Source organism: Corvus kubaryi, unplaced genomic scaffold, assembly GCF_017639235.1.
Source record: "Corvus kubaryi isolate FWS band 111438036 unplaced genomic scaffold, C.kubaryi_AGA036_p1.0 71, whole genome shotgun sequence".
Taxonomy (NCBI): Eukaryota; Metazoa; Chordata; class Aves; order Passeriformes; family Corvidae; genus Corvus; species Corvus kubaryi.
Window position 1 is genome coordinate 6,817,123 of NW_024582059.1, and position 27,905 is coordinate 6,845,027.

Here is a 27,905-nt window from a genome sequence, read left to right on the forward strand (position 1 = left end):
TTATCACTGCTGGTTCACAGCACGTGAAACTGAGAAGCATTGTATCCACTAAAATTCAAGGAGTGCGCTGCAGTCTCTCTCACGAAATGAAATCATACTGTGGCTTGTTTTCTTCTTGACATCTTTCTTCTTATGCAGCATCTTCAGTTGACACTTCACCTAATGCTCCCTAATGTAATCCCCTAATGTACTGTCAAAAGTTAACGTTTTTTATAGTAATATCCTGGCATGGAATTCTGCAGGTTTTACTCTGGCAAAACTCTTGCTGAAGGCAATAGGGAGGCTGGTTACTTGAGGACTGAAATGGGACTGTGAGAATTACAATCTTTTGTCATATGTGTGGTTTAATTTCTGCATCTGACTGGGATGCTTAACTTCAGTGTGATACTTTTGGTCTTCTTTTCAATTAGTTTTCAAATGAGTAAGAGCAAGTTGATAGGTATTTGATGAGGTTAATATCAACTCCAGCATTGCAGTGGCTGAACTTTCAGCATATTGCAGTTTTCAGACATTGCCTTCATGAGACCATCTGTCTAAAGAAATGCCTCCTTCTCTCTATTTTCCCTGTAATTTTCTCCCGATACCCACTCTTCTCTATCACTTTGAAATCTATGCTTAACACTCATATACACTTTGGGCTTCAGAGCTAGATCAAAACATTTCCTTGGAAATGGAAACTGGCTATGGAAAATATAACACTGTCACATCCCAACACACAGATGGGACAGTGTGAGCCAGGGCTAATGTGGCTCTGGCTGCAAAAGAGAGTATGAAAAAGTGGGAAGAGATGTTCATGTGGGTGGAGCAGGGACAGCATCTTTTATATGCATGCAGGTATGTAGATAAGGATATTTTCAGTAGAGAAACCCTTGTTCCCTACCTGCCCCAAAGCTCTGTACAGCTTCACGACTGTCAGCCTTTCACTCTGGCCTGTAGTGCCTCCTAGCCTCAGGCCCCTCATCCTAGTCCAAGTCTCCAGCTCATGCCTGTGTAGGGAGGGCATGTAGCTTCTCCCTGTCATCCGTGCCCCCTGCCTCACTCGCAAAGTTCACAGCCTCTTCATTGTTCTGCCACAACTCTTTTCCTATCCTAGAGCCACCTTTTTTCCCAGGCATCCCATGTCCCATCCTCCTGAACCTCTGTGTTCCATGCCATTTAAGATGCTTGTTCTCCCTGTCTCTCAGTCCTTAAGAGCTTCCCCATAGCTCTTTGATCCTTGCTGTAGTCTCCTCCCACTGTCTTCCTCACTACAGCCCAGTGTTTGCAGTCTGAGAGACAGGGGGCTCTTTGTTCTCTCCTGGAGTCTCAGGTTCTTCAGTGCAAAGGTCTCAACATACTTTCTTTTTCCTCCTTATTGTATTTGAAGGCAGGAAAGTAGGGCAGGTCCAGGGTAAACCAGGCACATACTAGTTTTATTTGTGTGCTGTAAAGGGGGATAGCTCCAGGCAAGGTCAGAGAAAGACTAAGCCAAGAAATATATAAGCATGGTACTTTTGTGGTTTTTTGGTTGGGGTTTTTTTTCCTTTTTTTTTTTTTTTTAAGAAAACATAGCCTGTTCTATTTTTCTTGGCAAACAAAGTGTCCAGTATTCAACAAATATCTTGTGAACCAGCTTCAGGCCCAGAGCTGCTTTTGAACTGTTTGCTGTGATTCTTCATGTGCTCATTTCTTTGTGTTACCAGTCACATGGTAACATTTCTGATTCTTGGATGAATGATGTTTTCAAACAAAAAGAGGGATTTGGACACATTACTTTTGGTTCAGAACTTTTCATGAATGCAGACATATGAAAATGTCTTACATCAGTGTTTCCTGGATACTTGCTTTTAAAAGGAAGCTTACATGAATGGAAGTTTGTGAAAAACAGTAATACCGAGACAGTACAATTTTACAGGAGCCAGGGCTGGTGGTTAATTTCTCAGAGTAGCAAACTATGATTCAGAGCAGCACAGAACAGAAGTGTGAGCCTAGCACAGACTGAGTGTATGCCCACATTTACGGGACATGGTTGCCACAAAAGTATGACTGAAGACCTTGAAGTAGGATTACAGTCAGGAGGAGTGTGGGGCTTACCTGCTGTTTCACAGTATATTTTTATAAGAAGCTTGAGCATTTGGCTGCAGTTGTCTTTCTTCCCCTGCTCCAGTCCATAATGTCTGCAGCACTCAGTGGACCCCTGTGAGCTAATTCACCTCTCTCAAGTTGCAGAAAATGGATGCATTTTTTCACAGGGCAGTTTTCTGTCAGGCAATGAACTGTACCTATTCCCTGGGAGTCCCACAAGTGCCTCAGTGCAAGGTAAGAAGTGTGGGTGTTCACTCAGAGGGGAACAGGGGCCTCTGAAAACAGTCTAATGTTTGTCTTTTGAAATTATGTTCTTCTAACATTTGACCTTCCCTGATGAAAACCACCGGGGCATATGCATTGCATAGTGTTTGTTGACTTGCTGCTTAATGAATATGAAGTATCCAGCCATTAACTCCTGTTCTGTGGACTTCATGGCGGGAAAAAGGAATTACCATTTCATCTCACTTAGAAGGGAAAAGGCTGCTTATGTCTCCATCACCAATGTGCTCAGAATGAGTTTATGTGCCCCAGGCAAGCCCAGATCGCTGGAGTCACAGATGTAAGTGAGACTTGATGGGAAAAGTGACTTAGTTATGCTTATTCTCCTTTTATTTCCTGGGGACAGCCAGGGGCTACTGCAGTAGTGAAAACAGAAGCAGCCATGGGGCTTCTCCAACAATGACATCGAGGTTATAATGCATTGCGTTTTTGTCTGAGCTACGTTTTTTCTTTCTGTGGAAGAGAAGTGATACATTATAAAGCAAAATACATACATTATGAAAAGAAAAATACCAAAAGCACCGAAAACAGCCCTCTTCTCACCTGAGAGTTGGAGCAGGCAGCAAAAGGTTATCACATGGTATCTCTTTGGAAGATCAGCTGACAATTATGTGCCTTTCTGGAGGGGGGACAGGCTTTTGCCAAACTCAAGCCACTGGGCACCAAGCTGAAGTGCTATGATAAAATACATAGTAAGTGAAGCCAGACCTACTGAGTACAAGCTTAGCATTTGAACCCAGACCCAAGGCAGCTGTTCCATGTGCTAGCTTTGAAATGCTGGAGATAAAATGATTCATAATATCACAGCTAATCTGTCTTTAAAAAATGAGTTATTGTCAGTGCCAAAATCGACATTTTATTTAATTGAGTGAACTGAAAGCTTCACCTTGAACTCCTCCAGGGGTAGTTTTGTCTCAGTTTATCAGACTTGTGGTTTTCAGTCTGTACAAAACCTGCCACCTTGTTTGCATCAGAAGATTCATCTAGAACTTGAGTTGTGACCAACTAGAAATCTGCATAAACATATTTAAAATCCTACACCAAGTGGTATAGTGTTAAAACCAAAGGTCGACATATACCTGTGATGAAACCCAGGCTTGTTAGTCTACCATCCTGAGCTTCTATCATTTAGGTAATTTCACAGATTCAAATTAAATGGAAGGTGCATTTCCCACCCCAGACATCTCACTTGTCACTTTCTCAGTATTTAAGCTGCAAAAAACTGGTTGAAAAACAGATTGCTTTCAACTATACCTTTGCAATGCAGTGCTCCCAATATAACCACACTAGACTGGATGGGAGCAGAGTTCAGACCAAGAGAGATACACATTCTACCACCCACTGTGCATCACAACCTGTCTGTCACTGACTGAGGAGGGACACTTTTCCCTTGCTTTAATGAACATGCAATGGCGTTTGAAAAAACCTTTCAAGTGTCTATATACAAAGATACATAACCAGCATAATCAGTATCTAAGTTGCATCCTACTCCACTCTTGTCCTACTCATATTGCTAACATAGTTGATGTTGGTGAGAAATCAATATGGAAAATAACAGGGTGGTTTTGTAGCTGGCATTTGAAAAATATCCTAAATGGAAGCTGCCATTTTTCTGAGAAGACAAATTGCTCCTAGCAGGTTGTTCTTCCTATCTGATCTATTCTTTGTTGTAGTCTTTCCTATATGAAGCTTTCTACAGTAAATTTTCTCACCATCGAAGTGATGAATATCTTCCACCGCCATTTCTCCAGAAAGCTAGGATCCCTGTGCTCAGGAATATGGTGCTTGACTGCCCCAAAATTCATGGAGACAGAGTGTGAGAGTGTGAGCATCAAATGATGCCTTAGAACCAGGCAACAGTGAGGGGACACACAGCTGTCTGGAGGCAGGAGCTGTGTATGGACTGTAGGTTGCTGGTACCTCATAGGGATGAGATAAAAGAGGAAATGAAAAATACAAAAAAAGAAAAAAAGGAGAAAAAGTTAGTGAATAAGAATGAATGATCCCCAGAGCCTGGAAAATGAAGGGTCATTTAAAATTGATCTTCTGTTTTTTAATTTTCTTGGGGTTTTCTTGCGGAATTGTTATTTGTGAAAGCCACCTTTGATGTAAATGGACTGTTTTTTTGAGAGAACAGATGTATTGAAGAGCACGTGAGAGATCAGTGTGAATTACTGCATTTTCTCCTTTGGGGGAAAAAACTTCAGTCAGCACAAGCATCACAAACTGAAAGTGGTTATTTCCACTTACTCTCCTCTTTATTACCATGTCTCACCAAAAGGAGCGTTCTTATTCCAAAGGTAACAGTCATTCAATTTGTCCTTGTACAGTGGGGAGAGGCCTACATACCCAGCAAACCAAGCAAGGACTACTCTGCTGTGGCCCATGAAATAATTTCTGTCCCCAAACCTGTAAGTTTGCTCTACCAGGATCAGGTTCTTTGGTATCATGGAAAGTATCACTAAAAACATGAGGTAGTCAGTTCACCCCCCTTGTTTACTAAGTGGGAGAGTAACTCAACTGTTACCAAACCCTGCTTATTGCTGTTTCAAAAAATAATATTATTTGCCTCAACTGACATCTGTGTATTTTGTGTGTTTTGCTGCTTACTACCTCGACAGGAGAACAGAAGAGAAGAGAGTAAAAATGCTAGAATGTAGGCAGAGTTGGCCAACTTTGGTAGCAGCTGAGCTGTAGGGCACATGAAATCTCTTCTCATAGGCCTCTTGTTTGTGTGGGGTGCTCTGGTGTCTAATAAAACAGCTGAGTTCATGTGTAGCCTTTTACACTGGATCACTGGATTGTATGTCACTCATCTGGACAGCTGCCTTTTTTTCACAAAAGCTGTAGGAATATAATACCTCTGGGATCTCTACCTGTTGTGACTGAAATTACTCAATGGGTTATTCAACTACTGGAAGGAATTGTGTCAGCACGGGCAAAAATAAACACAAAAAGTTAATTCATCATTTCCTCCATTGCTTCAACTGACTAGAAAGCCTTGTTTTTTGGGTTTGATGTTGGTTTTTGTTGTTGTTGTTTGCTTGTTTGTTTGTTGGGATTTTTCTAATCATTCAACTGCTTTTGGCTTTAACAGTCCAGTTGTGTCAGTCCTGATCCAGGTACAGGATGAGTTGACAATCAGCGCAATCCTGATTGTGCCAAGATGAAAAACTGAGCAAGTGACAAGGCTCAGGACTTTTAGGCAGAGTGGTTACAATGGTGTTTTTATTTTGTTAATGACTCACTGTAGTGATTCACCGATGCTTTAGTGAAAGATGCCTTGTTTAGAGACAAGTTCTGAGACTCTGTTCAAGCAGAGTCAGATTATTCCCAATAGAAAAGCTTGAAAAAGTCCTCTGCTAAAACTTAACAACTAAATAAAACTTGTTCTTTTAAAGAACATACATATAACAACAACTTTAATTTTAAGCAACGGCAAAACTTTTTTATCCACCATAAACTTGTTTTCTTGATTTTTTTATTGGGAAAAAGAATGTTCTTCAGTTCTGACACAAAAGCCATGAAACATCCCAAAATATAGGTGACTCCTTAAGCCTTTGGTACTTGAATTTAATCAGGGCACTAGACCTTTAAATAGATGCAAATAGGGGCTGAAAGTGTCTTCCAGGCTTTGAGCCATGGACTTTCATGGGGTGTGTATCAAAACTTTGTTTCTGATACTTTTGGTAAAATGTTCATTCTTGTAATGAGTTGCTTGAACCATCCCAGAAGTTCCCTATTAAGCAACTGTCTACTGGCTCTGAATGGACAAAAACCCAGCAAAACCTACGAACACATTAGATTTGCTTCCCACCTGGAAGCATTGAGAGGATGTAAGGGGATCAGCATTCACTTCCCTGTTTATAAAAACCAGGTTGTTCTAAATGACTTGCTAAACTGTTGAACGATTTCATACAATGCACTGGATTTTCCTGCCCCTTTTCAGAGAGGCTGTTTGTGCTGGGAGCGAGGGAGGGCTGCAAGGTCGGTTTGTTTCCACAGCGGGGAGTGTGGGGACCCGGCTGCCACTTTCTTGAGTGGTGGGTGGTGCTCTGGGCTGCTGGACGCTGCCTGGGGGAGCAGTCGGGCATCTGCAGACGGGAGACAATCCCGGCATGGGGCCAGCTGTTTATTTTCAAAGCCTTTGTACCTCAGGTTACTTGTAAGGCTGATGCTTGGGGAGTTCTGCTAAAACTGGACTGTGTATGTTCCCTGCTTTGCCTGTAATTTGCAGTTTATGAAGACCAGATGGATGACTCAGTGCTGTGCGAGTTAGGATAGGAATGGGATCTTCTGACATAAGAGCAGCTTTTACAGAAAACTCTGAGTTAAGAAGATTCAGGCTCAAGCTAGATTGCTTCTTCCCTCCCCCCCCTTTTGTCTATTTTTACTGCATCATTGGTATGTGTCCAAGGAAAGTCGGCCATATCATTTGGAAATACAACGGAATAAACTTTTGACTGTCCGAGCTCTTCAGGCTGAGAGACTCCAGAGTAAATGAACTGGGAGAGAGAGAATTAAAAGGAGGGATTTCTTTAGGTGAACTTTTTTGGTTGTCTGCTCTGCCAACAGCAGTGTAAAATAACGAAGAAACTGCAGCAGTCCTTTCCCACTGTCTTTCTGAATAATGTAAGTTACCCTTTCACACTCATCTCTAACTGTTCGTGTCCTTTTTCTGCTTTCGGATGTTTTGTGAGAGCAGTGGCTTTACAGCAAGTGAGCTCTTGCCAGGAGCTCTGCTGTGCGAATGAGTGAATTGCTTTGTCTTTCTTTTTCTTTTTTAAGTCAGGGTGGTAGCGGGGAAGCCGAGCAGTTTGACACCACCTTTCTTTGACAGTCGTGTTAGCTCGGCTTTAGATGGCTGTCGAAACCTTTAAATATTTTCAGTGTTTGTGCAGAAATTTGTTTGTAGTTGGCAAAAGACAATAAGAAATGTTTTGATTGAACTGTGCATGTCAGGCTTGCCGTAAAGCAGGCGTTTCAAAGGGGACTCTCTGATGCTATGTAAAGAGGACAGGATGTGACAAGGGAAAACAAATGTTTCCTGCTCTTTAATATTTAAAAGAAATAATTGTAACAGAGCCAAGGAGTTTGCCTAGGAAAGAAATAGTGATGTTTATTGAAAGCAAAATAATGACTCTGTAAATCTGAGAGGACAATGCCAAGGTCTAATTAGAAGAGACAGTTTACTTTTCAGAGTTGTTCATTTTTGGAAGCTGGAAGTTGGCATTAATGTTGCCATATTCTGTTGTGCTTTTGTGAAGAGTAACTTGAGCCGTTACCTGGTGCATAGCTCTCCATAGGTTATTGAGATGGGTTGATTACTCTCCTTTTGGTTCATTTTACTGTTTTCAAAATGCAGTCTAGGCAGACTTTCAGGCAGATTGATAGGTTTAAGTAAAACCAAGGGATTTTAATGATAGATAATATACCAGGTAATATACTAATAATAAAACAAGAAATAGACCAAGAAAACGACCCTTAACTCAAACATTCCACATTGTTGCTTGTGTGAAAACTGAAATTAAATTGACTAGCGATAGTAATGAGGGCTTCTAGAAAATGTGAATATTTTTAATAAACTTGGGAATATAAACTGTATGTCTTGAAAAGCATATTAAAAGGTTTGTTTTGTTCAAATCTGTATAAACTTACTTATTTTCAAGCTAGTCCCATAATTTTCTGGATAGTATCTAAAGCCTGGAGTGGTTATAGAGAGAAGGTACCAGAAAGCTACTGCACCTGGTCTTGGGACTGCATCATTCTGCTCGCAAACAAAGCCAGCAGGAAGAGGAGGTTATTCCCTGTTTCCAGAGAGTTTGGGGGAGGAATCAGTCTGTTAGCTGCTGACAAAATGAAATAAGGCTTCTGTACTTTGACCCTCATCCAAAACTGCTTACCATAAACCAGAGGTTTCCTCAAACTTCTCAGCAAAGCATTTGACAAACTTGAGTGGTGAATAAACTCCCATGTCTGATCTGGACCTGCACTGCCCACAGTTTGGTTATAAAGAACAGGTTTGGGTTTTCTTCATCCAGGGTTCATTTCAGTCCCTGAGATTGATCCTTTTTCATGAGAAATGGCTTTCATAGGCCTTTAATAATTACATCTTTGCTCAGGGAGAAGGCTACACAAAACTTTTCTTCAAGGAGCATTACTAACACATGCTGCTCAAGGGCCAGAAGAAAGCGTTAAGTGGGTTTTATGACAGAACCAATTCTAGATTTGATTATAGGGTTTCTGGGAAGAGGGAAGGATTAAAATCATGGAAACAATCATTTCAATCAACTGGGGAAAATCTTTTGATTTCTGTATGTAATGTCAAGGGAGACAGCGAATGTATCCTTCCAGACATTTAAGGCTTTTGGGGGGTGGTGGGAGTGTGTGTGTCTTAAAAGTTCATCTTTTTCATGGCATTGATTTTTCATGAAATCTTAGGTTTGAGGATATACATTTGAGACAAGCAGTGTCCATGGTCCATGCAAGTGCTGTCTGAATTCTGCTATGTCCAGCAGCATGCACAGCGTTTGGAACATTAGACCTTACCTGGACAAAGATGATAATTCTGCTGGGGGATTTCCCCAGCCCATGATACCATTCTTCCTAGTTTTAGCTTGAAGGTCAGGTTGTTTACTGGAAAATCCCAGATAATTGGTGCTTGAAGCCATCATGAAAACATGCTGGGCCTGTCTTTGCCTGATAATGGAATTTCATTAATTCATAACAAAACTAGAATTTGGACAGCTTGTGTAAACACAGCAATGCTCCTGATTCCTTTGAGGAAAACTAAGGAATTAAATTAACTGAAAAGGTACTGGGTGTTCTAATCCAAAGAACAAAGTGTTGTGCATTGCTATACTGAAGCTGAAATTTAATCATCTGCATAAAGTATTAAAGATACACAGTTTTGCAGAAACATGTAATACTGTGTCTAGACACATGAACTATTTTTATGAAAACAAAGGCACAATGTACAGTAGGTTAGGATAAATCCTTGAGCCACATGTAAAAGCCTTTGATTTGATCTGCTGGCAAGCATATTGTCTTATCAGAATTAAATGTGTCTGAGGGTACAAGTGTAGCTAGTTTGAACTATTTTTTTATACACAGCAGCAAGCATATATTACTCCAAATAATAAGTTCAGTTTATAAATAATGTTCCTTAATACAATTGCATTATATAAGGGAATAATACTTTAATTAGTTGTTTTCAGGATAATGCAGTATTCTGTATTATAAAATACCACTAATTCCAAAACCCTAAAAATTTTGTCCTGGAATTTTGCTCATCCATATTTTGCCTTTTTCAGTTATTGAAGAAATCCAGTTACTCTCAGATTGCAATCCACTGTTGCAAATGCTATACTCGGCTGACGCCTTCATCAAAATTATAATTATCAATAATTATGTGCTATTTCCAGAGACTGCAGGTTGTGGTTATGTTTTCTGTAATGTTTCCTGGTAAAAAATAAAAGGTGGGGAGAGCTAACCATGGGAAATGCATGGCATTAGCTGTTAAAAAAAACTAGACTAAAAAAAAAAAAATCAATATTTGTTGGAAGAAATCAATATTGGAAAGGAAATAATGACTATTTAGAGGTTTTTAAAATAGTGAACGGAAAAGAACAGGGCTTAGCAGTCACATAAATGGACTTCACCTATCTGTATCTCTATTTTTGACAAATTACTTTTCAAGACATGCTCCTTCTGTTAGAATTGGACTTGCTCTTCTATTTGTTATGAGACATGAATGGATTGGAGGCAGTCCCTTGGTGTGCTGTGAGGTTTGTATTAACATGTCTGTAAAGGGAAGAGCTGCTTGGTTGCAGACATTTAACAAATGAAATTTGGAGGAATTCCTGTTTTGTGCACAAGATGTCTTTTTCTCCCTCTTTGTTTTTGATCAACTGAAAGAAAGATCACCTTCCACTGAACAAAACTCAGGCTGACCTTTGGAGAAATGAAAACGGAATTTTATGTCAAACTTTCTGAATGGTTTTATTTCTATAAAGACCATGTTTTATTTCTGTGGTTTAAATAGATAAATATCTATTGTATAAATTGTAACATTAAAGGCATTTGCCTTTGTTTTCTACCACAGGCTGTCTAAACATTTTCTGTCCACGGTCTGTAGACATACCTTGGCATTGCATGTCGCTCCTTCTAATAATTGGGATGGCTGGTTATGTTTGGATTGGGCATTACTTATTTTGAAAGGTGATTTTAGCTGGAAGTCAGTAGTTTAGTTTGATCAGAATTAACAGTTTGTAACTGGAATACTATACAGAGAAATAAGTGACATAACATGTCACTAATGTCCCATGTGGGGACAGCCAAGAATCTAGTCAGCTGAGAAGTCTGCTGGCAACCAGGCAGCCTTCCTACTTGCTAGCTGGACTTTAGGGCAAAAGCTCAAAGGTAAATCCCATTCAAAAGGAAGAATCGAAATTGGAAATGCAAATAGAATATATTTCTTCAGGTGCTGAACAGGTAGATGTAGCAGGTAGATGTTAGCTGGCTCTCTACATCTGGCCGCTATCTAGTTGCAGTAGGGTTAAAAGAGGCACAGCTAAATTAAGAAGAGACTAATCATAGACATGTGAAAAATGTTAGCAGCATGTATTCTGGCACTTCTTACATTACATGGTGACCCTGCTAACACAAGAATCAAAAGAAACTCATGCTGAAATGGCTGTGATGATTTATTGTTAAATATTAAATCTAGGCGGTAATAAGAACGTGCCGTGCCACTGGAAGAATAGAGGTCACTTAAAAATTCACTGTTATCATGTGTTCCCCTGGAAGAACTCCAAACAGCTCTGCTTTTTATGGTCAGCACTTTTGCTCATGTGTAAAAGTATTATTCCGTCTCACTTTAAAACCATCTGAATATTATCAGGTTTGGATGCATTGTAGGAGTGGTTAATTAAGTGGATGGTGATCTTCAGTCATTATGCCAAGGTGGATGCTCTTTTTGAAAGAGACATAAAGATCGGAGTAGATGCAGTTACTTTTGATCAGATTTTAAATGCTTGAGATGAATATTCAGCAATTTGCTTGCTCCTAATCCAGTATGGATTTGTCTTGGTGTTATTAGTCTGCCTAAACATGTGTATGATCAGTTTATTTATGGGTGACTTTCTGTTCTTTTGTCATGGAAAGCTATTTGTTTTGTGCTTGCCATGAGCTTCTGTTCTTGATTTTTTTTCTTGTAGTTCTGGAAGCACAGAGTGACAATCCCCCTCCACCCCGCCCCTTTTTCTTTGTTTTAATGGGTTTTGAATGCTAGTTTTGAGGCTACTCTTTCAGTGAACTTGTAATGTGGAAATTTGTCATGCCTGGACTGATGGCTTTAAAAAAGCTTTCTGCAAGGATCTATACTGTGCCTGCCTCCTTCTACATCAAAGTTCAGCAGAGCCTGATTATTTGTGAGCTTGAAGGTGCACTATATCTACCAGTGTGTTTTGTGAAGTGCTCATGAGTTGATTTAGCAAGGAAAGAACAGTGTCCAGATTATTTTGAACTACATAACTCTGACTAGTATGAAAACATGAATGTGCAAAATGCTCCTGCACCTTTTGCAGAACAGAAGCCCTCCAAAGTAGTGATGGAATCTTGAGCAAATGTGCTTGAAACAATTGCTTACAGAAAAACAACAACAAATTGCACTCAAAGGATTGTGCTGAACTTGGAAATGCTCTTGAAAAGATCCCAACAATTATGGGGGTTTTGTGCCTCTTAATGCATTAATCTCTGTAGTGGTCCTTGGAGAGACAGTATGTGTCCCATATTTAGCCCCAGCCATATTTGGCCCATTATCTGTATTATTAGACAACTTGCATATACTGTGAGAAATGGGACTTCCAAAAGAGCAGGTGCCAGCAAGTTCAACGATGTCTTCAGGGCCCCTTGGTTCTTCTGAGAACAGCTGTAAATTGCAAATACTGTAAATCCCACTACTTACAAATTCCTCAGGAATGAAAATGCCCCCAGGAATAAAAATGCAGGACTGAGGAACAAGCCATTCACAGTGTACATAAACTCCTGAAGAGGAAAAGATGCCATGGTTTCTCTGCATTCACACAGTTATCTGGTTTGCTTTTGCTTCTGCTTTTTTTTTTTCCCCCAGTGAGGAAACAGTATTCATGAAATTCCCTTCTACAGCTTTCTCTCCTGTAATCCCTCTGTTGGTGGAAGTGTTAATGTAAACCTTAAGGGATTAACTCCCACAAGATAAGCTTCTGCAGGTGTTGGTTTGTTTTGCTTCTGTTTTTTTTTTATCTTGAAAGCAAATTTCATTTGATATCTAGAACTCAAGTAATTGCACTGTGCTGAAGTTAGGAAACCTAGGGCCAAAAAGTCAGGTAGAGCCACAGATTGCTTTCATATCATGAGTGGTTTTTTTTTGTCCTGAGTGTTACTCTGACACAGTACTACGATTTGGGTTAATATGTGGTCTTTCCAAAGTGCTTTTAAGTTTTAGTGGACTCTCTGCAAAGAACTGGTTCTTCTCTTATTACCTAATTCTTAGTCTGCTGTGTGTAGTTTTGGGAGCAACTGCTCTTTGTGCATCTCAGCTCAAAAAACATAAGAAAGAGATAAAATTAAGTGTTGCACCATGAAGATTTCATTCTATTTATCAAATATACTTTTTGTCTTGTGTCTAAAACAGCTGAAAATAAATTTTGGTTGAAAAACACAAACATGTTCTGAGATACTTAGTTCCTGACAAATAATTTTTCATTAATTTAAAAAGTAATCCTTTACATAAAATCTCTCCGTGGAGATAAGTGCAACTCTTTATTACACAGAAAAAAGAAGACATTAAGTGTTGGAGAACTGTTCTATAAGAATTGCACTACATGTTCTGTGTAGGCAGAGAACCCCCTCATCCCTTAGGTTCCTCATTCTAATTAGTTTTTTATTACTCCATCCTATAAAAATGAGTAAAAAGACAGACTAGATTAGAGCATGCAAAAATGTTTGTGTATATAAGGTGGATTTGGAAAAAAAATAAATGAGTTTCCTCTCATTTCCTCTGTTCGCACAGTTTAAAATTTTTGTTAGTCTTACCAGAAGCTGACATATTACACAGTCTTGAATACAATTAATTGTAAAAGCAGGAAAGTTTCTTCCCATATTTAGCTTTTGGGATGTGTTTTTATCTGTGCTCCTGAATGGTGACCTTTATCCTCTGAACAGCCATCATTGTTTCACCTCTGGGATGTGCTTGTGCAGAAGGCCTGCTCTGAAGATGTGCACCCTCAGGAGGGACCTCTGATGATGGAGGTGGGCAACTTTTAAATGAGAAGAACCAGGATAGTGATCAAGGCATGATTTCCCCAATCTCTATGACATTACTTAAAGCAGATATTAATAATCCAGAGTACCTATGCAGAGAAACCAGAAAAAGGAAACACCACTGGAAGTCTCTTTTTTTTCTTAAGGATAAAATAAATGTGAAAAGGTAAGAGAAGGGAGAAGAGAAATGCTAGGTTAGTAATGTATTCACTATGAAAGGGTTCTCTTCTTGGAGTGATGATTAGTCATTCACGGTTGTTGGGAGTCTTGTTTGTATGACCTGAAAGGGGTGTACCTGCTAAAAGTACTCTGTGGCCCTGAGTGACATTCCTCACAAGGCAGATGTCTGAGGGATTCTTTTCACCTGACATCCCTAAATGGCCCAGCTTTGCGAAGTGATAGAAGCAGCCACGTAGAGCCCTTAATATCCATTAACTATGCCAAAAGGGAGTGACAGCTCCTGTGATGTCTGCTTTGAGTAACTTGAAGGTTTGTCTGGGTCAAATCAAAAGTAAATCTAGCCTAGCCTTATAATTTAGATGGTTGCTGACAGTAGATGCCTGCAGAAGAGCATAAGAATGGATCAGACATGTTTGCACAGGAACTTGTGTGCTGTGAAGCAGGTGCCTATCACAGCAGGATTCTGGTACTTGAAAGAGATTTCCAGGTGCTATCACAATCCAAATGATAATGCGGTTGATTTAAGACAATACTGGTCTTATCTGTCCTGATGCCAGGTTTTTTTCCAACTTCTTTTTTTTGTTTAAACAGACAGTTGCATTCACATGGTTATTATAGTTTCCTATACTGTCCCCTAATTTGCTTTTCATGTACACAAAAATGTACTGGTTTTCCTGTAAAGTAAAATGGATGTCTTTTCATGTAGAAATGAATGTCCTGTATATCCCAGTTCAGCTTGGGAGAGTCTTAAAATTGTGGCATATGACTGGTTCTGCTTTATTCCTCTTTCATTAGTTGTTGCTTCCTAAGTTGTGATGCCAGTTGAAAAGACTGATATTTATGCAGGAGTGTATGTACAAGCTCTCCTGAGAATGTAATTTTTGTGGAAATCTGATCTACATCGGAGCTGAGCATTTGCTTATGAGCAGTCTGGCAATGCCCCATGATGGCCTTGGGCATCTGGCCTGAACCTGCAGTCTCAGAGAAAGCTTAGGAGAGTTGTTTTTGGAGATGAAGGATAAAGGCAGATAACTTCGTGTCATGTATAAAACCTTGTACCTCAGGGAGAAGGCTTGAGTAAAACCTGGGCTGAGCCAGAGTAGCTGCTTGGTAGGACTGTCTGGGGGTGCTGCCCACTCAGGGGTTTGCAGGCAGGTAACACATGTTACTGTGGCTGTGGTAAAACTCTGCTGTGGAAGCACATGCTGGGAATTGATGTATTTCTGCAGGCAAGGCACAAGGTGCAGGGAGCACTTAATCCGTGCTGTAGAATGTTTCAGCTATTTCCAATAACAACACTTCTTTAAATAGGAGTGTTGGCATGCAATCAGCAAATGAGTGTCCTTGCTGAGGACTGGAAGGACGTGTTTACTGGGTGAAGTTCAGCCATTGGGTGTTTCCAAGTTCTGAATTGCTGGAGCTGACTGCTGGGAAGTGAAATAGTGTCCCTGTGAGTGCAGAGGTGGAGGACACAGCGTCACAGCTAGCATGCTCGGGCTCAGAGCACTTTGAGCTCCCACTGAGAGCTGTAGATGGCTTTTTGCTATGGTTGGTTGGTCTGTTCAGCTCCTGTGCCCACAACCATTGTTCAAACCCACAGAGCTCCTTTTGCCAAGGTTGCCCTGACATTGTTTCTCACCACTGCTGGTGCTGCCAGACTACCTGCTGCACACAGCCATGTGTTTGCCTACTTGCTGTGGAAGTTCAGTGTTGCACTTTTGCCAACATAAAGAGCCTGCCTGGGTAAACTTTTGCCTGCCACTTAACGCTTGAGCAAAGTTTTCTCTGAACCCAAGGACAATATAAATGTGTAGACACATCGCTGCGTTTTTCAAAGATATTTTGGTTCAGAAGAAGACTTGGCAGATACAGACATTGCTGGGCTATGGACAAGAAAATGAGGTGGGTACTGTTCAACAGCTAAGGTACATATGGAGGTGCAGCAAGGAATATTTTGTTTTTTAAACAATATAAGTGTTGCAGAGGATGTGTGCCCGATTTCAGCCTGCTGACATGCTGGAGAGGGGCTCTTTTTTCCCCTCCTTAGTTCTTCTCCTAGTATGTGGTTTTGTGCTTAGAAGATGACAATTCCTTCCCTTTCTGCCTCCATTTTTGCTTTTTCAATACTTATATTCTATCTGCTGTTTCTTGCTGTGAGACACCTAAAGTGTTTTGGGGTTTTTTCCCTCCTTTCCCTCCTGGTTTGTGTTTCATATGTTGTATTTAATGGGAAGTGGGATTTTTGAAGGCTGTGAGAAAAACATTCTAAAGGGTTGGCACTCCCTAAGTTAATTTTGTGAAGAAGTTACGTGACTTGTAGTGATTGCTGAGTGTTGCCTTCTCCCTCGCTGATTTGAACTTCATGCTAGTTCACCAAAATCCTACTGAAGTAAATGGAAACAACAGAGGGACTTTATGGTGGTCATCAGAGAATGTGTGACTAAACTCCAGCACCTGATGTGTATTACCTCCCCTAAAGGGAGAGGTGCAGTGGACATGCAACATGGGGCAGATCCAGTCTCAGGAGGGAGTGGAGGGGATGATCTCTACAGTCTTCACCACACAGTTCAGTACCAAAAGCACTGAGCATTTTCTGCTTGCTTTTACTTGTCTTCCCCGTTGCTCAGCAACCGTGAAGAAAATGGCTAGAGCATTTTTCAACATACCTTATATCTAACAGTATGTAGAAAAGATCAGGGACCTCTTTCCAAATAGATTCCTGATTTGCTCTACTGCCTGTTTTCCTGCTCCTGGACGTGTTAACAGTAATTAGTATGGAGTCTTCATGGAGCACTTTTATTTCAAGTAGCATTTCACAGCAGATGTTTATGGAAGCAGCAGTGTTTTGATGTGCAGTTTTAATTATTTGTCAGTTCAGCTTGGTTTTATTTGAGCCTGTGTATACCTCTAAAGGCTGAACAGAGATCTGTCAGTGTTCACAAAATAGGTAGACCTAGAGAGTCAAAAATGTGCAATTGTAAGGGTGATAGTACCAGTAGGGTAGGGTTTTTTCAGTAGAGCTACTCTGACTCACTGCTTTGGATGGCAAGTGTACAATTTAAAATTCTTTTACTTATGACTGTACAACATCTAGCCCCTGAAATAATTACTTCAACATACCTCACTGCAGATTTTTTTTTAGGAGCTCACCTGAGAATATGATATTTTATTAAACATGGAAAGGGCCCTAAATTAGAGTTCTGATGCTGTAATTTAACCTGATACTTTTATCCTATTATTTCCCTTGGTGTGTCCTTTTCCATTAATTTCCTACCCCTTCTTTCTGAAATCTCGTTTTTGAGAATTTGGGGTATTTGGTTGAGGATTCATGGTTGCCCACTGAGGCATTGTCCTTGCATGTGCAGTAAATTCAGTGTGTTACAGCTGTTTTGTGATTTGTTGTGCAAGACCCTGACCCAGAATGAGGCCCTGAAAACCTCAGACAGACAAATAGCCTCTCAGTCGGTGATGATTGTGTGATCACACAAGCTCTAACCTGCCAGACTTGTCCCTTGGTGTGTGCAGGGCAGCCACCAGCAGGTCCCCTCTCCTTCCAAGGACAGGACAGCTGGGAGATGGGGTCTCTGGGGATAGAAGCAGGATTATTCACCTCCAAAGGGTGGTGGAGAAGGGGGTACTGCAGAGGCATAAGTTTTGGGGATGAGGAGAGAGAAGAAAAGTAGGTATTAGATGCCAGCCATAACCTTCCCTCTACAAACTGGAGTATAAAGCATTAGTATGGTGATGTCTTAAAAGGTCCACCCATGTTTCAGGTGCTCACCCTTTTGTAAGCTTTGATTACAGGCTGGGGAAAGGAGGAAGAAAAGAAGGAACAAATCATTAAACATGTAATGCTATTAAGCAAGGCTTGAATTTGTAGTAGTGGCTTCTATTCCTGTTATTCCTGTGCCTTTAGCAGTTGAAAACCTTTAAAAGAAACCTAATTCATGATATCTGCATCTGACAGTGGTACAGGAGGTGACCCCATTGCCATGCAAAAGGAATGATGGAATACAGAGCTTGTTTCTGGTGACTGCAGAGCCACCTCAATGGCAAATACCCAAATGGGGGAAGAGACAGAATAACACGAAGGGGAGAAAAGCAGTTTGTGTCTGGTGCTGCCTGACTTGCAACTTCAGTGGCAGAGAGAGGCAGGAAGTGCAGTCCTGCCAGAAAGGCTCACGCTGGCTGAGCGGGGAGGCCAGGCTGTCCCAGCCGTGCTGCAGTTGTGCTGCAAAAGCCGCAACCTTGGCAAGCTAAACCAGGCATAAGCAGAAGGTAGAAGGAAATAGAAGAAGGTGGCAAAGTCACAGGAGGATGGATGCTGGGCTGCTGGGAAAATTTCCAGCAACCCAGCATTACATCCCAGGCAAGTTGTTTGCCTCCCAGGCTATGACAAATCCCTTGTGTTGGGTCACAAGCCCTGGGAAAAAGCATCTGCTCTGCTGGATCATGAGATGAGGGAGTGACCATGGCTCACGGCTGTGGCTGGTGGGGAGGAACCAAGACCTAGCAGAGCTCCTTCTGGGGCAGACATGCCCTCTGGCTTTTGGCTACAGACATGCCCTGTGCCCTCCACAGCGGGAGGAAGCTGTTGCTCTTCTCAGCTAGTGTGAGCTACAGCCTGGGCTTCTGGAGGATGTGGAGTGAGGGCTGGAAGTTGCACTTGCTCTCTGGAAGCTGCTGGATCTGCGTGGGTGCACAGCCACAGTGGGGAAAGGTAAAGGCCAGTGGCTCATGAGGAAGACTAAGGCCCTTTGATTCCTGGTGTAGGCATGGCTCCACAATGACAAAGCTTGGCTGTTTCACCCCACTTGCTCTCCTGGCAACAGGGTCAAATTAGGGCTGTGTGGAGCTGGGTGATGGCTGTAACAGCCCATCCTCTCCTGTATTTGTGTTCCTAAACTAATCCTCATTTCCAGCATGTTGGCTTTGGGTAATTGATTTCTGGTCTCTCACACCTCTTCAGTCAGCCTTAATTGCCAGGACTGTATTTGCTGGTGATTTAGTTTGAACGAACCCAATAATTTTTTTCTGCTGACCTTAAAATCTCTTTTGTACAGCAGCGTGACTTAAGACTACTCCGTTCAGTCAGTTTATAGTACAGGCTTCAGTGCAGACCATTAATCTTAACTTGGAGTGTTTGGATGATTTATTTAATATTAGAGAAGATACCAATATCTACCTATGGCCTGTAAGTTAACTGTGAGTTTTTTTGGTACCTTACTATTTATGGCCTCCCTAAGAATATGAATTTAGGTTGTGTTTGGAACAGGGAAAAGAATAAGTTATTCAAAGCCCAGGACGTTTACAGGGAATGACAACAGAAGCTACATCACTCTTCCATGGCACTATGAAGATGGCATGTACTATGTATTTTCTTCTCCAGAACTTTCTTCACTGGTCAGCAGTAACACAGATAAGTCAACAGCAACAATGAAATGCAGCAATTTTCTGAGGAAAAGTAGCCTATTATTTTTTACTTAAAAACAGAAAAACAACAAACAAAGTGCAGCATATAATGACCATCCCCACTTCCAGCTCCGAGCACAAAAGACATACACATACAATAAACCTGTTCAGAGTCTGGTTGTAACTGCTGTGGGGGTAAAGTGCAAGATCGTTCCTGGAGCTAAGAATCCATTTCCTCTTCACTAAGGAGAAGAAACCCACATATCAACATGTAACAAGTAAAATCTCAGGGGGAATGCTATGGCTTTTGTCTCATTTTCCTTGCCACAGTAGCACGCTTTTGTTTTGTTGAAGAAGCAGGATAATTTGTGGAGTATCAGCTCATTGTCAGCAGGCAACTTCTCAGAGTTCATGATAAGGGAACAGCACTTTGAAGCAATGTCTCATTTGGAGGTGTATATCCCTGTGAGAGTGGCTGCAGCTGTGGCTCCAGCAGTCTCCTCTGGCCATGAGGTATGTTATGGGATCAGTTCTGTTTTGAGGGGTATGCAGTCCTTACTACTGACCATAAATGGAAATAGTAATTTGAGTGATACTGGTCATTCTGTTTTAGTGTATGTAAATGTGGCCTTTGAAATGAGCAAGGGAAAGCAAGCAACTATATGATGTCTGCATGCTTCTGTCCGACAGTCTTCCACTTCAGTTCTAGGGGTGCCACTCCTGAATTTTCTCACTCAATTTTTGTTTTAAGTGTCTTTGTTCCAGTGGCAGAAACAAAAGGCCTTGGATTGGATCTTCTTGTTGTGGGAGTGAAATCTGTTGCTTGTTCTTTGCAATAGGGATTTCCCACACAGTGTAAAAAGAAAACTAAAAAAATCCCCGAACCAAACATAAAAAACTCACCTCTCCAAAAACATGCCTGAAATCTCTGGCCTTTTTAAAAACTTTGAATCCTGCTGTACAAATGCCTTCTGCTTCTGAATGTTAGAGCTAAAATGAAACACCTTGTGCTCTCTCTTTGATTGAGTTCAGCACATGTTAAGGGAATCAGAGGGACAGTATTTTGGCACAGGCACCCCAAACCCTAATACATGCACACACGCTGCCTGATGTTTCATTTCAGGTTATAAACTGGATTACAACATGCCTTCACCCTGTGGGCACTGTCCAGGGAAACCAGGCTGGATCTGCCTGATGCATAAAATGATCTGGCTAAATGATCACCAAGTGGAAAGTAAAGGATGTATGCAGAATTTGTATTTTTAACAGGAATTTAGATTACATTTCAATCACACTAGATGATTAATAATACTATTTAGCTCATCAATTCAAGAATGGAATAAGTATTATATTCTGGAAACTGTGCTTAAAGAGCTTAGGACAACATTTTAAACTTCTAAAATAACTTTATCTGTCCTAATTAAGTCAGGGTAGCAAAGAGAGTATTTAAACCCCACGCGTTTTCTTCTTGATGCAAATGGAGCTTTGTGTTCTTTTATTTGTGGGAAGCTTTGTTAGCCTCAGTTAGCTGAAATACTTGCATACGATTTCGTTTATTCAAAAGAAAAGATACACTGTATTTAGAGATGCAAATACTACCTTGGTCTGCAAAACCCACCAGCTGTTATACTGGAAGACAAAGCTAATTCTATGTTGCTTTACTTCAGTGGTGTCTGTGTATTCACAAGCATCTTTTTAACAACCTTCTCTGCATAGCTGAAAAATAGCAGGCACCAAATTTCTTTTTGATTTCTTTGGTAACAGCCTAGTAAAATCAGAGTTGATCTATGAATTTTAAAATTTTTAAGCAAGTAAATAGATTAGCTATGATAATACACCTTTGCATTAATGTTTATAGAAAAGCTGAACAGTCTGCTAGCCTTGATTCTCAAATTCCTTGAATATGAGTTTACTAATTGCTGCCTTGAATATTTGACTTGAGATGGAGTTGGGTCAAATATACAGCTCTGTGGTACAAGAAGCTGCTGCTGGTTTGTGTGTCACTAGCACAGTTTCCTGGAGAGGCTCTTTGCTTCTGCTTTAAACATCTGGAGAGAGACAAAGAGTGTTTGTGGGGTCTTTTGTTGCTTCTGAAAGTTGGAGTAGGGAAGAATTACGTTCCAAGAAATACCCTGAATCCTGGAAAAATCGGAGTGGAATCATTAAGTGTTAAACTTTATCTTCTTTATAAACGAAAGTGCTTTCATTTTATCTCTGGCAACTGTCCTGGTAATGGATGTTACGTAATATTTACTCTCTCCTTCGGAGTTAAATCCTTTTTCCGTTTTGTGAGTAATATTTGCATATGTATTTCTTAGCTGCATTGACATGCCAGATGCACAGTGGTAGCTGTCTCCGCCTGCTAATCCTGTAATAACATTCTGGTGACCAAATTCAATGGCTCTGCGCGGAGCCTCGGAACAGCTGATTGCTGAGTAGGGAAGAAAAAAAAGTAACCCAGCGAATCTGGTTGCAGCTCTCTGCTGCATCCCCATCCCACAATCCCTTGCACCATTTGCTGCAGTCTTTCTACACAGGCTGAGTGAGAAAAAGATGTGCTAAATAAAGATTGATTGGTTTGAATCCTGAAGGGGTCTCCCACTTGTAAATGACCCAGGGAGGAAAAAAAATTCATGACGACTTCACTGGGCCTCCTCTTATTCTTCCATTTTTCTTTCCACCTGTCCTCTTCATGGAATGGAGCGTCATTCCTTAGAGCACAAAATCTCTTGTGCATCTAAAAATGACTGTACTGTGATAGGGATTCCTTAACAGTTTTATGCGTGAGGATTGAAATATTAACAGACGATGGTTTGTTCGTTTGGATTACTGCGGAACTGCAGCTCCGTCCCTGCAAGGATTTTATCCTCAGCACTGCACTGATTAAGCTATTTTTCTACAAAGATGGGTAGGTCTGAAATGCTCAAGTTTGCTCAGTGTTATTCCTGGTGGCTGCTGCTGGGTTGCTCCTGTTTTGGCCCTCGATCGTTCATTACATTTCTGCATGCTGTAAGAATGAAGAGGGTTGCTGTGTTTTAAGCAAGGCACTAAGCTGATTGCAAGAGTGGGAGAGAAAGGAATGCAAATTTAGCTTATCAAGCCTTTTACACAAGTGGACTGTGTGGCGGTTCTGATAATTAATTTGCTCAGTGTGTTCTTATCGGCTGATCTGGGGGCTGCTGCTAGAAATGGCTTGAATCTGTTCTTTATTCCTACAGACTGTGGACAGGTGATCTATCTGTTTTAAGGACTTTTAAGCCTCAACTCCCCCAGTCCTTGAAGCAACATTATTGAGGGCTCCCCACCCTTTCTTACGGCTCTGGAGGCCTAACTGTTCCTTTGGAAACGTTGCTATTGGAAACCTATTCATTCATAGTGCATGAATAGACCCTCTAGGTTGTGAATACTATTGATAAGAAGAGGATGAACAAGCAGCAAGCAATTTGTTCTCCTCAGGCTGTACTTTCAGGCTAGTTGCAGCTCTAGGTGGGTTGATTTCAGAGACAGCAGTGTATCAGTAACACAGAATTCTGCTCTTTTAGGAATAAAATCCTGTGAACAGTTACTTGATTCCCCAGTGTATTTTCTCGGCCGGGAAACTAATAGAGAATTTTCAAGAATTCCAAAGCTCATTTGAGGATACCTGTAGAAAAGGTGCATTTTTCTATTACATGTCTCTGTTTACCTGAAACAACTCTTCTGGAACTGTCATTTGCTATACCTAATGTGATTTTTTCTTTACCCCCTTTTCCAGTGCTATAGGAAGTTCCTTTCATATGGGTGGGGCCGCACCCTGTCTTCGTTCCTGAAGGCATGCATGCATGGAGGGGCAAAGCTTTCCACTAGCTTAGAGAGCCATTGTTTTCTCCTTTCTTTGCTGTCTAGTATATTTTAAATAAAAATCGATGGTCGTATCTCCAAGCAGAAGGAAAAGGAGTTATGCTTTTTCTGGGGTGGCTGGGAAGATAGCGATCTTTGAGCCTCAGAAAAGTGACAAAGGGTGTACATTTCAGAACCCTTTACTGCACTTGGTTTAGCAAACCCGAACTTGGTTTTGAGTGTGTGTGTTATAGATAAATGGGTGGGGTGCAATGTAATAATTGTTTGGTGCAATGTTTCCTAGTCCTTTGGCTTTGCATTAAATTACGAAGTGTAACTATATGGAGAAGTGATAGCCTTGTTTTCGAAGCTCATGCTTCAGCTGCTCTTTTTTGATTGAGAGACATAATGAACCTCTGAAAAGCGCTCTGGCAGTTTTTGAGCTCAGAAGATGCTACTAAAAAAGAGAACATTTTTCTTGTAAAAGTAGTGTTACTTTGCGAAATTTCCCACTGCTAATACATTTAAAACTTACGTTGCTGCAAGCATAGCAGTAAATCAGAAAAAATACTGTCTGGTGAAATTCAAAAACATTGTCTAAAATCCCCAGATTTTCTTCAAATAGTCTTTGATTGTACAGTTGCTTTCATTAAGTAAATGGGAAAATCATCCTTCTCATAGCTACATCATATTCATCAAAATTACATCAAAGGTGGAGTTGCCTTAGAGAGGCTGCAGAATCCTGCAAATCCCATACTCAAAAGATTCTTTAAAAGGGACCATTTGTGTAAGAAGTTGTTGTACCAGGTAGTGGCCAAAGCTTGAAATGTACAGGTGATTTTCTGTTTCCAGGTGCATGTTTTAAATCTGATTTATGTGAGCACAGGGCATAAATGACAGTCATGGGCTGCTGCATTTCAGACAAAACATAGAATATTAAAAGCACTTATTTCTGAATCATTGATGGTTTCTTTCATTGACAAAGCTTAAAGCGTGAGCATTTGAAAAACAAAGCGATTGGCGTGAGATTTGTGTATGAAATGCTAAGAATTACTTCATTTTGCAATGACATCAGGGGAATGTGAAAAACTAAGATGAAAACCAGATTAAATCAATATTATTTTTTTCAGGCAGCAGCAGATTTTCTTGTGTAAGCACTATTTGCTGGTGTAGCTCTACTTGATAAGGGAAAGATGAAATACAAAAAATACCTGGTTGCTAGAGAACTTTCTTCTGTTAAATGACAGGCAGCATTCACTAGTGACCTATTCTTTCATATCTTAAGTACAGCTTTTTCCAGTAGTTTGTGTTCAGTCTATAACAAAAAAATTATACTGTTCGTGTGTCCAATTTGGAAACTCTGCTTTTGATAAGAAATCCTCCTGCTTCTGATTATCTTCCCTGTTTTGTTTGGGTCCCTGCCCCTAACGTCTGGGGAGGGAGAGTGGGAGGCAAACACAGCTGTGTAAGTGGTGAAATTAATTTTCCTTTTGAAACATGTCACCGATGTTCTGTGTGTTATGCTGTCAAATGTATGAATACATTAATAGGTATTTGATTGCCTGGTCTTTCTACTCTATTTTGTAAAAGCCAAATGTTTTGGTTCCACTTCTTGTAAAGCCACCTTTAACTCAAGCTTTTTAAAAGTAACATGGTTTGCTAATTGATCTCCTAGGGTTTATTTTGTGTGATTTATGGCATTTAAATAGGAAAAAAAATTTTGCTTATGTAATACTCACATTTTATCTTACTGTGGGGAAAGAAATTTTTAAAAAAATTTAAAAGATGAGAAAGACATGCAAATATTATCAATCCTGAAATCATGCATTTTTGGGTCATGAACAAACATGATATTTTATGAGTATTAGAGCAATTTTTATCATTGCAGTTTCCCCTTCCTTGGGAAAAAAGGAAATAAAAGGGCCTGCCATAAGTGTTTTCCATCAAATTAAATGTCAGTTACTGCTGTTGGATGAATTTGAACTGTGAATAACTTTATGCTGCTGTATTTGCTAACACAGAGGCGATGCCCCAGGAGCCTGTTATCAGGGATGTCAGCACAGCTGACTTATGATCCATAATCACTGTCATTATCCTAGAAATAGCCCCTTGCTCGGTGCAGTAAGTAAAAAATACTGGTATGGCTAAATACACAGCTCAGGAAGAGCAGCATGGGTTCAACTCTTGACAGATTAGTGTGCCATTCATCCAAGCACAGGAAGAAGACCTAATGTAACACTAACAGTAAAATGCTATACAGGTCACACAAATCATTGTAGAATTGAGTGACTTTTGAATGAGCATGATCAGCAGAGGGCTTGTTGTTTCTGTCTTGGAAAGCTTGAACTGCCCTCAAGCTAGATCTCAAATTGTCTGAAATGGGTGACTGAAAAGGGGTAGAAATTGTTTAGGAAGAAGTTAGACCCCTCAGGAGTGTACCTGCAGAGAAGAAGCCCAGCTAGGCTTGCAGCTCACAGAGAAGAGGAGCCCCTGTTCCGCTGTGGATGCGGGAGGTCTGGCAGAACTCGGTGCTGCGACAGAGTCGCGCCTGCGCCTCCCGGCACTTCAGCCTGCTAGAAATCCTGATGGAGAGGAGCTCTTGCTGGGCCACCCTGCCAGGGACTCTGCTTGCCAGGTTTTCCTGAACTATTTTAGCAGGCAGTTTACTTTTTTCTGTGGTTGCTTTCTTCCTTTTCCTCCTGCCTTCTCTTTTCATGTATTAATTCTGTTGGTTATGATCTGTATCTCCAGCTCAAAAGAACCTACGTTTTTCTCTCCCTGTGCCTTGTTGCAGGACAGGAGGTGTTCCAAGCCTGCTGCCATCCCTTTAACCTGCAATTTTAATTCTAACAGTTAGTAGACTTTTTTCTTAGCCTTTTATTTCATGCTTTATATGCCAGGTTGTGAAGAATTCTCAGTCCTAGAAACATGATTCTTACTACTAGTTCTGCCTAGAATGACATTTTTCTTGCATTTATTATTTGGATGCGCTTCATGTATCCTTCACCCTACTGTTGCTCATTCTCAGTGGCTACCAGTTGCCTCTTCTTTGCTCTGTTTCTTTTATCAGGAGGATTTTCATTTTGCCTACCTCATCCCCATTGGTGATGCAGAATTTGAGCATTCCCTTTCCAGGGGCTGGCTGGTTCTGGAGCTTCCTTCTTGGGGGCTTCCTGGAGTCAAAATCTACCATATTTTTGGCAATACCAGCACTGACAAGGGAAAAAAAATTGTTAGGTGAACCATTTTCAAACTCTGTCTGTGATGCAGCCATTTGACTGGCTGGTGCAGTTCCAGTTAGAGCATTTTGCCAGCGGTACTGTGGATGTAAGAAATCCGATGTTTGTTAGCACTGGCTGAACCTACTGGCGCAGGAACGTTTTTATCATGGGATTTCTTTAAAACCAGACAGCCCCTTAACTCTTTCAGTCCAGAGGCAGCATGCCTTTCCCAAATGCTCAGACAGAGGTGTTGTAGATGTTGCTGACTGTTTCCCTGGCTCTCATCAGTGATAAACCATGTTTGAAGTTCAATTCTTTCTTGTTTTGGTTTGGAAATATGAGTTCCTGCATAAGGATAAAACATGAGTGGATTAGTCAGTGATTTTGTTATTTCATGGAGTTTATAAGCTGTTTTTCTTCTTTTCTTCTTTTCCACTCCATTCCAGCAGTGTGCAGGGTAGAAGGGAACAGGACCCATATGTCAGTGGTCTAGGATGGCCAGTGAAGGCTCCAACATCCCAAGTCCTGTGGTCCGTCAGATTGACAAGCAGTTTCTGATCTGCAGCATATGCCTGGACCGTTACAAGAACCCCAAAGTACTTCCCTGCCTGCACACTTTCTGTGAGAGGTAAGTGCTTTCCTCCTGCTGGTAGCTCAGTGTTTGTGTCGTGCAGCAAGAACAGGACAAGGCATCCTTTAGTGGACAGGGACTTTTCCCTTTACTTGTGAATGTCATGTTAAGGCATGATAAACTCTGGGAAGGCTGGAGAGGCAGGGATGTAGAAAAACACATTTGTGGCAGGCAGGAAGAAGAGACAGCAGTGGCGTATTTGGAATACCTTCCCTTTATGCAAGAGTAAACAAAAAGCAAATCCAATTAAGCTAATGAATACAGTTAATACAGTGCGAAAGGTGATGATAGCCAGAATTTGGACCTCAAATTAATGGTCTCAAATTTATTCTGATTATCATATAATTAGAAACAATAAAAAAAATTTCTTTGTTGATTTACTAAGCCAATAAGTAATTATCTCAGCCTTTAATGTCCAAGGGTTAGACATGATATATACATTATTAATAACCTGTGATTAAGTGTCTTCATTATTCTGCAGTTTGGTTGACTGAAGTGGGAAAACTCTCTGGAAAGAGATGTGATAAACTAGCAACCTGCCTTTTACTGTATTTAGCTGAGTGAACTGAATATGCTTAATAATACTTCAATGTTGCATTATCCATCAAATTGTGGAGAAAATACAGCATCTGCAGAAAAGTTGAAAGATGAAGAATTAGTGGTTAGAGTTCTTCATCTGTTGATGGGATGCAACTCTGGATTGTATGTTGAATGGCAGGAGAATTTTTGTAAATGGTATGTGGTGTAAACACTAATTTAGGAGATTTCTACCTCTTAGCAAGAATTGTGGTCTCTAACTTTGCACAGGGTGAAAGAAAAATTGTGGATCTCTGACTGTGTCAGGTGAACCGGTCTTGTGTAGAATAGGAAATCCCAGCATTAAAAAAGGCAGCACTGAAACTCTTACTGAAGTCAGTGAGACAAGATTTTCACCATCATGTGTTAAGTTTCCTGACTTGTGTTCATGTGTAAAACCTAAGGTCAGCTTCTGG

At 40.7% G+C, this 27,905-nt stretch overlaps 1 protein-coding gene across 15 annotated transcripts in view; it reads left to right on the forward strand.

Annotated features, from left to right (window-relative positions):
• The window catches only part of TRIM2 (tripartite motif containing 2), an 87,017-nt gene that overhangs the window by 21,904 nt on the left and 37,208 nt on the right, over positions 1-27,905 (forward strand). For 5 of the 15 annotated variants that reach the window (XM_042049553.1, XM_042049548.1, XM_042049549.1 and 2 more), the window contains one exon: positions 26,729-26,910. In XM_042049553.1, coding sequence (XP_041905487.1) covers positions 26,777-26,910 — 134 coding nt within the window. In that variant the 5' untranslated portion in view covers positions 26,729-26,776. Of the gene's footprint in view, positions 1-4,676; positions 4,758-6,609; positions 6,979-15,580; positions 15,733-18,530; positions 18,551-21,246; positions 22,151-26,728; positions 26,911-27,905 lie in introns of those variants that run through there. The other 10 variants (XM_042049543.1, XM_042049557.1, XM_042049551.1 and 7 more) reach the window with 9 other exon arrangements.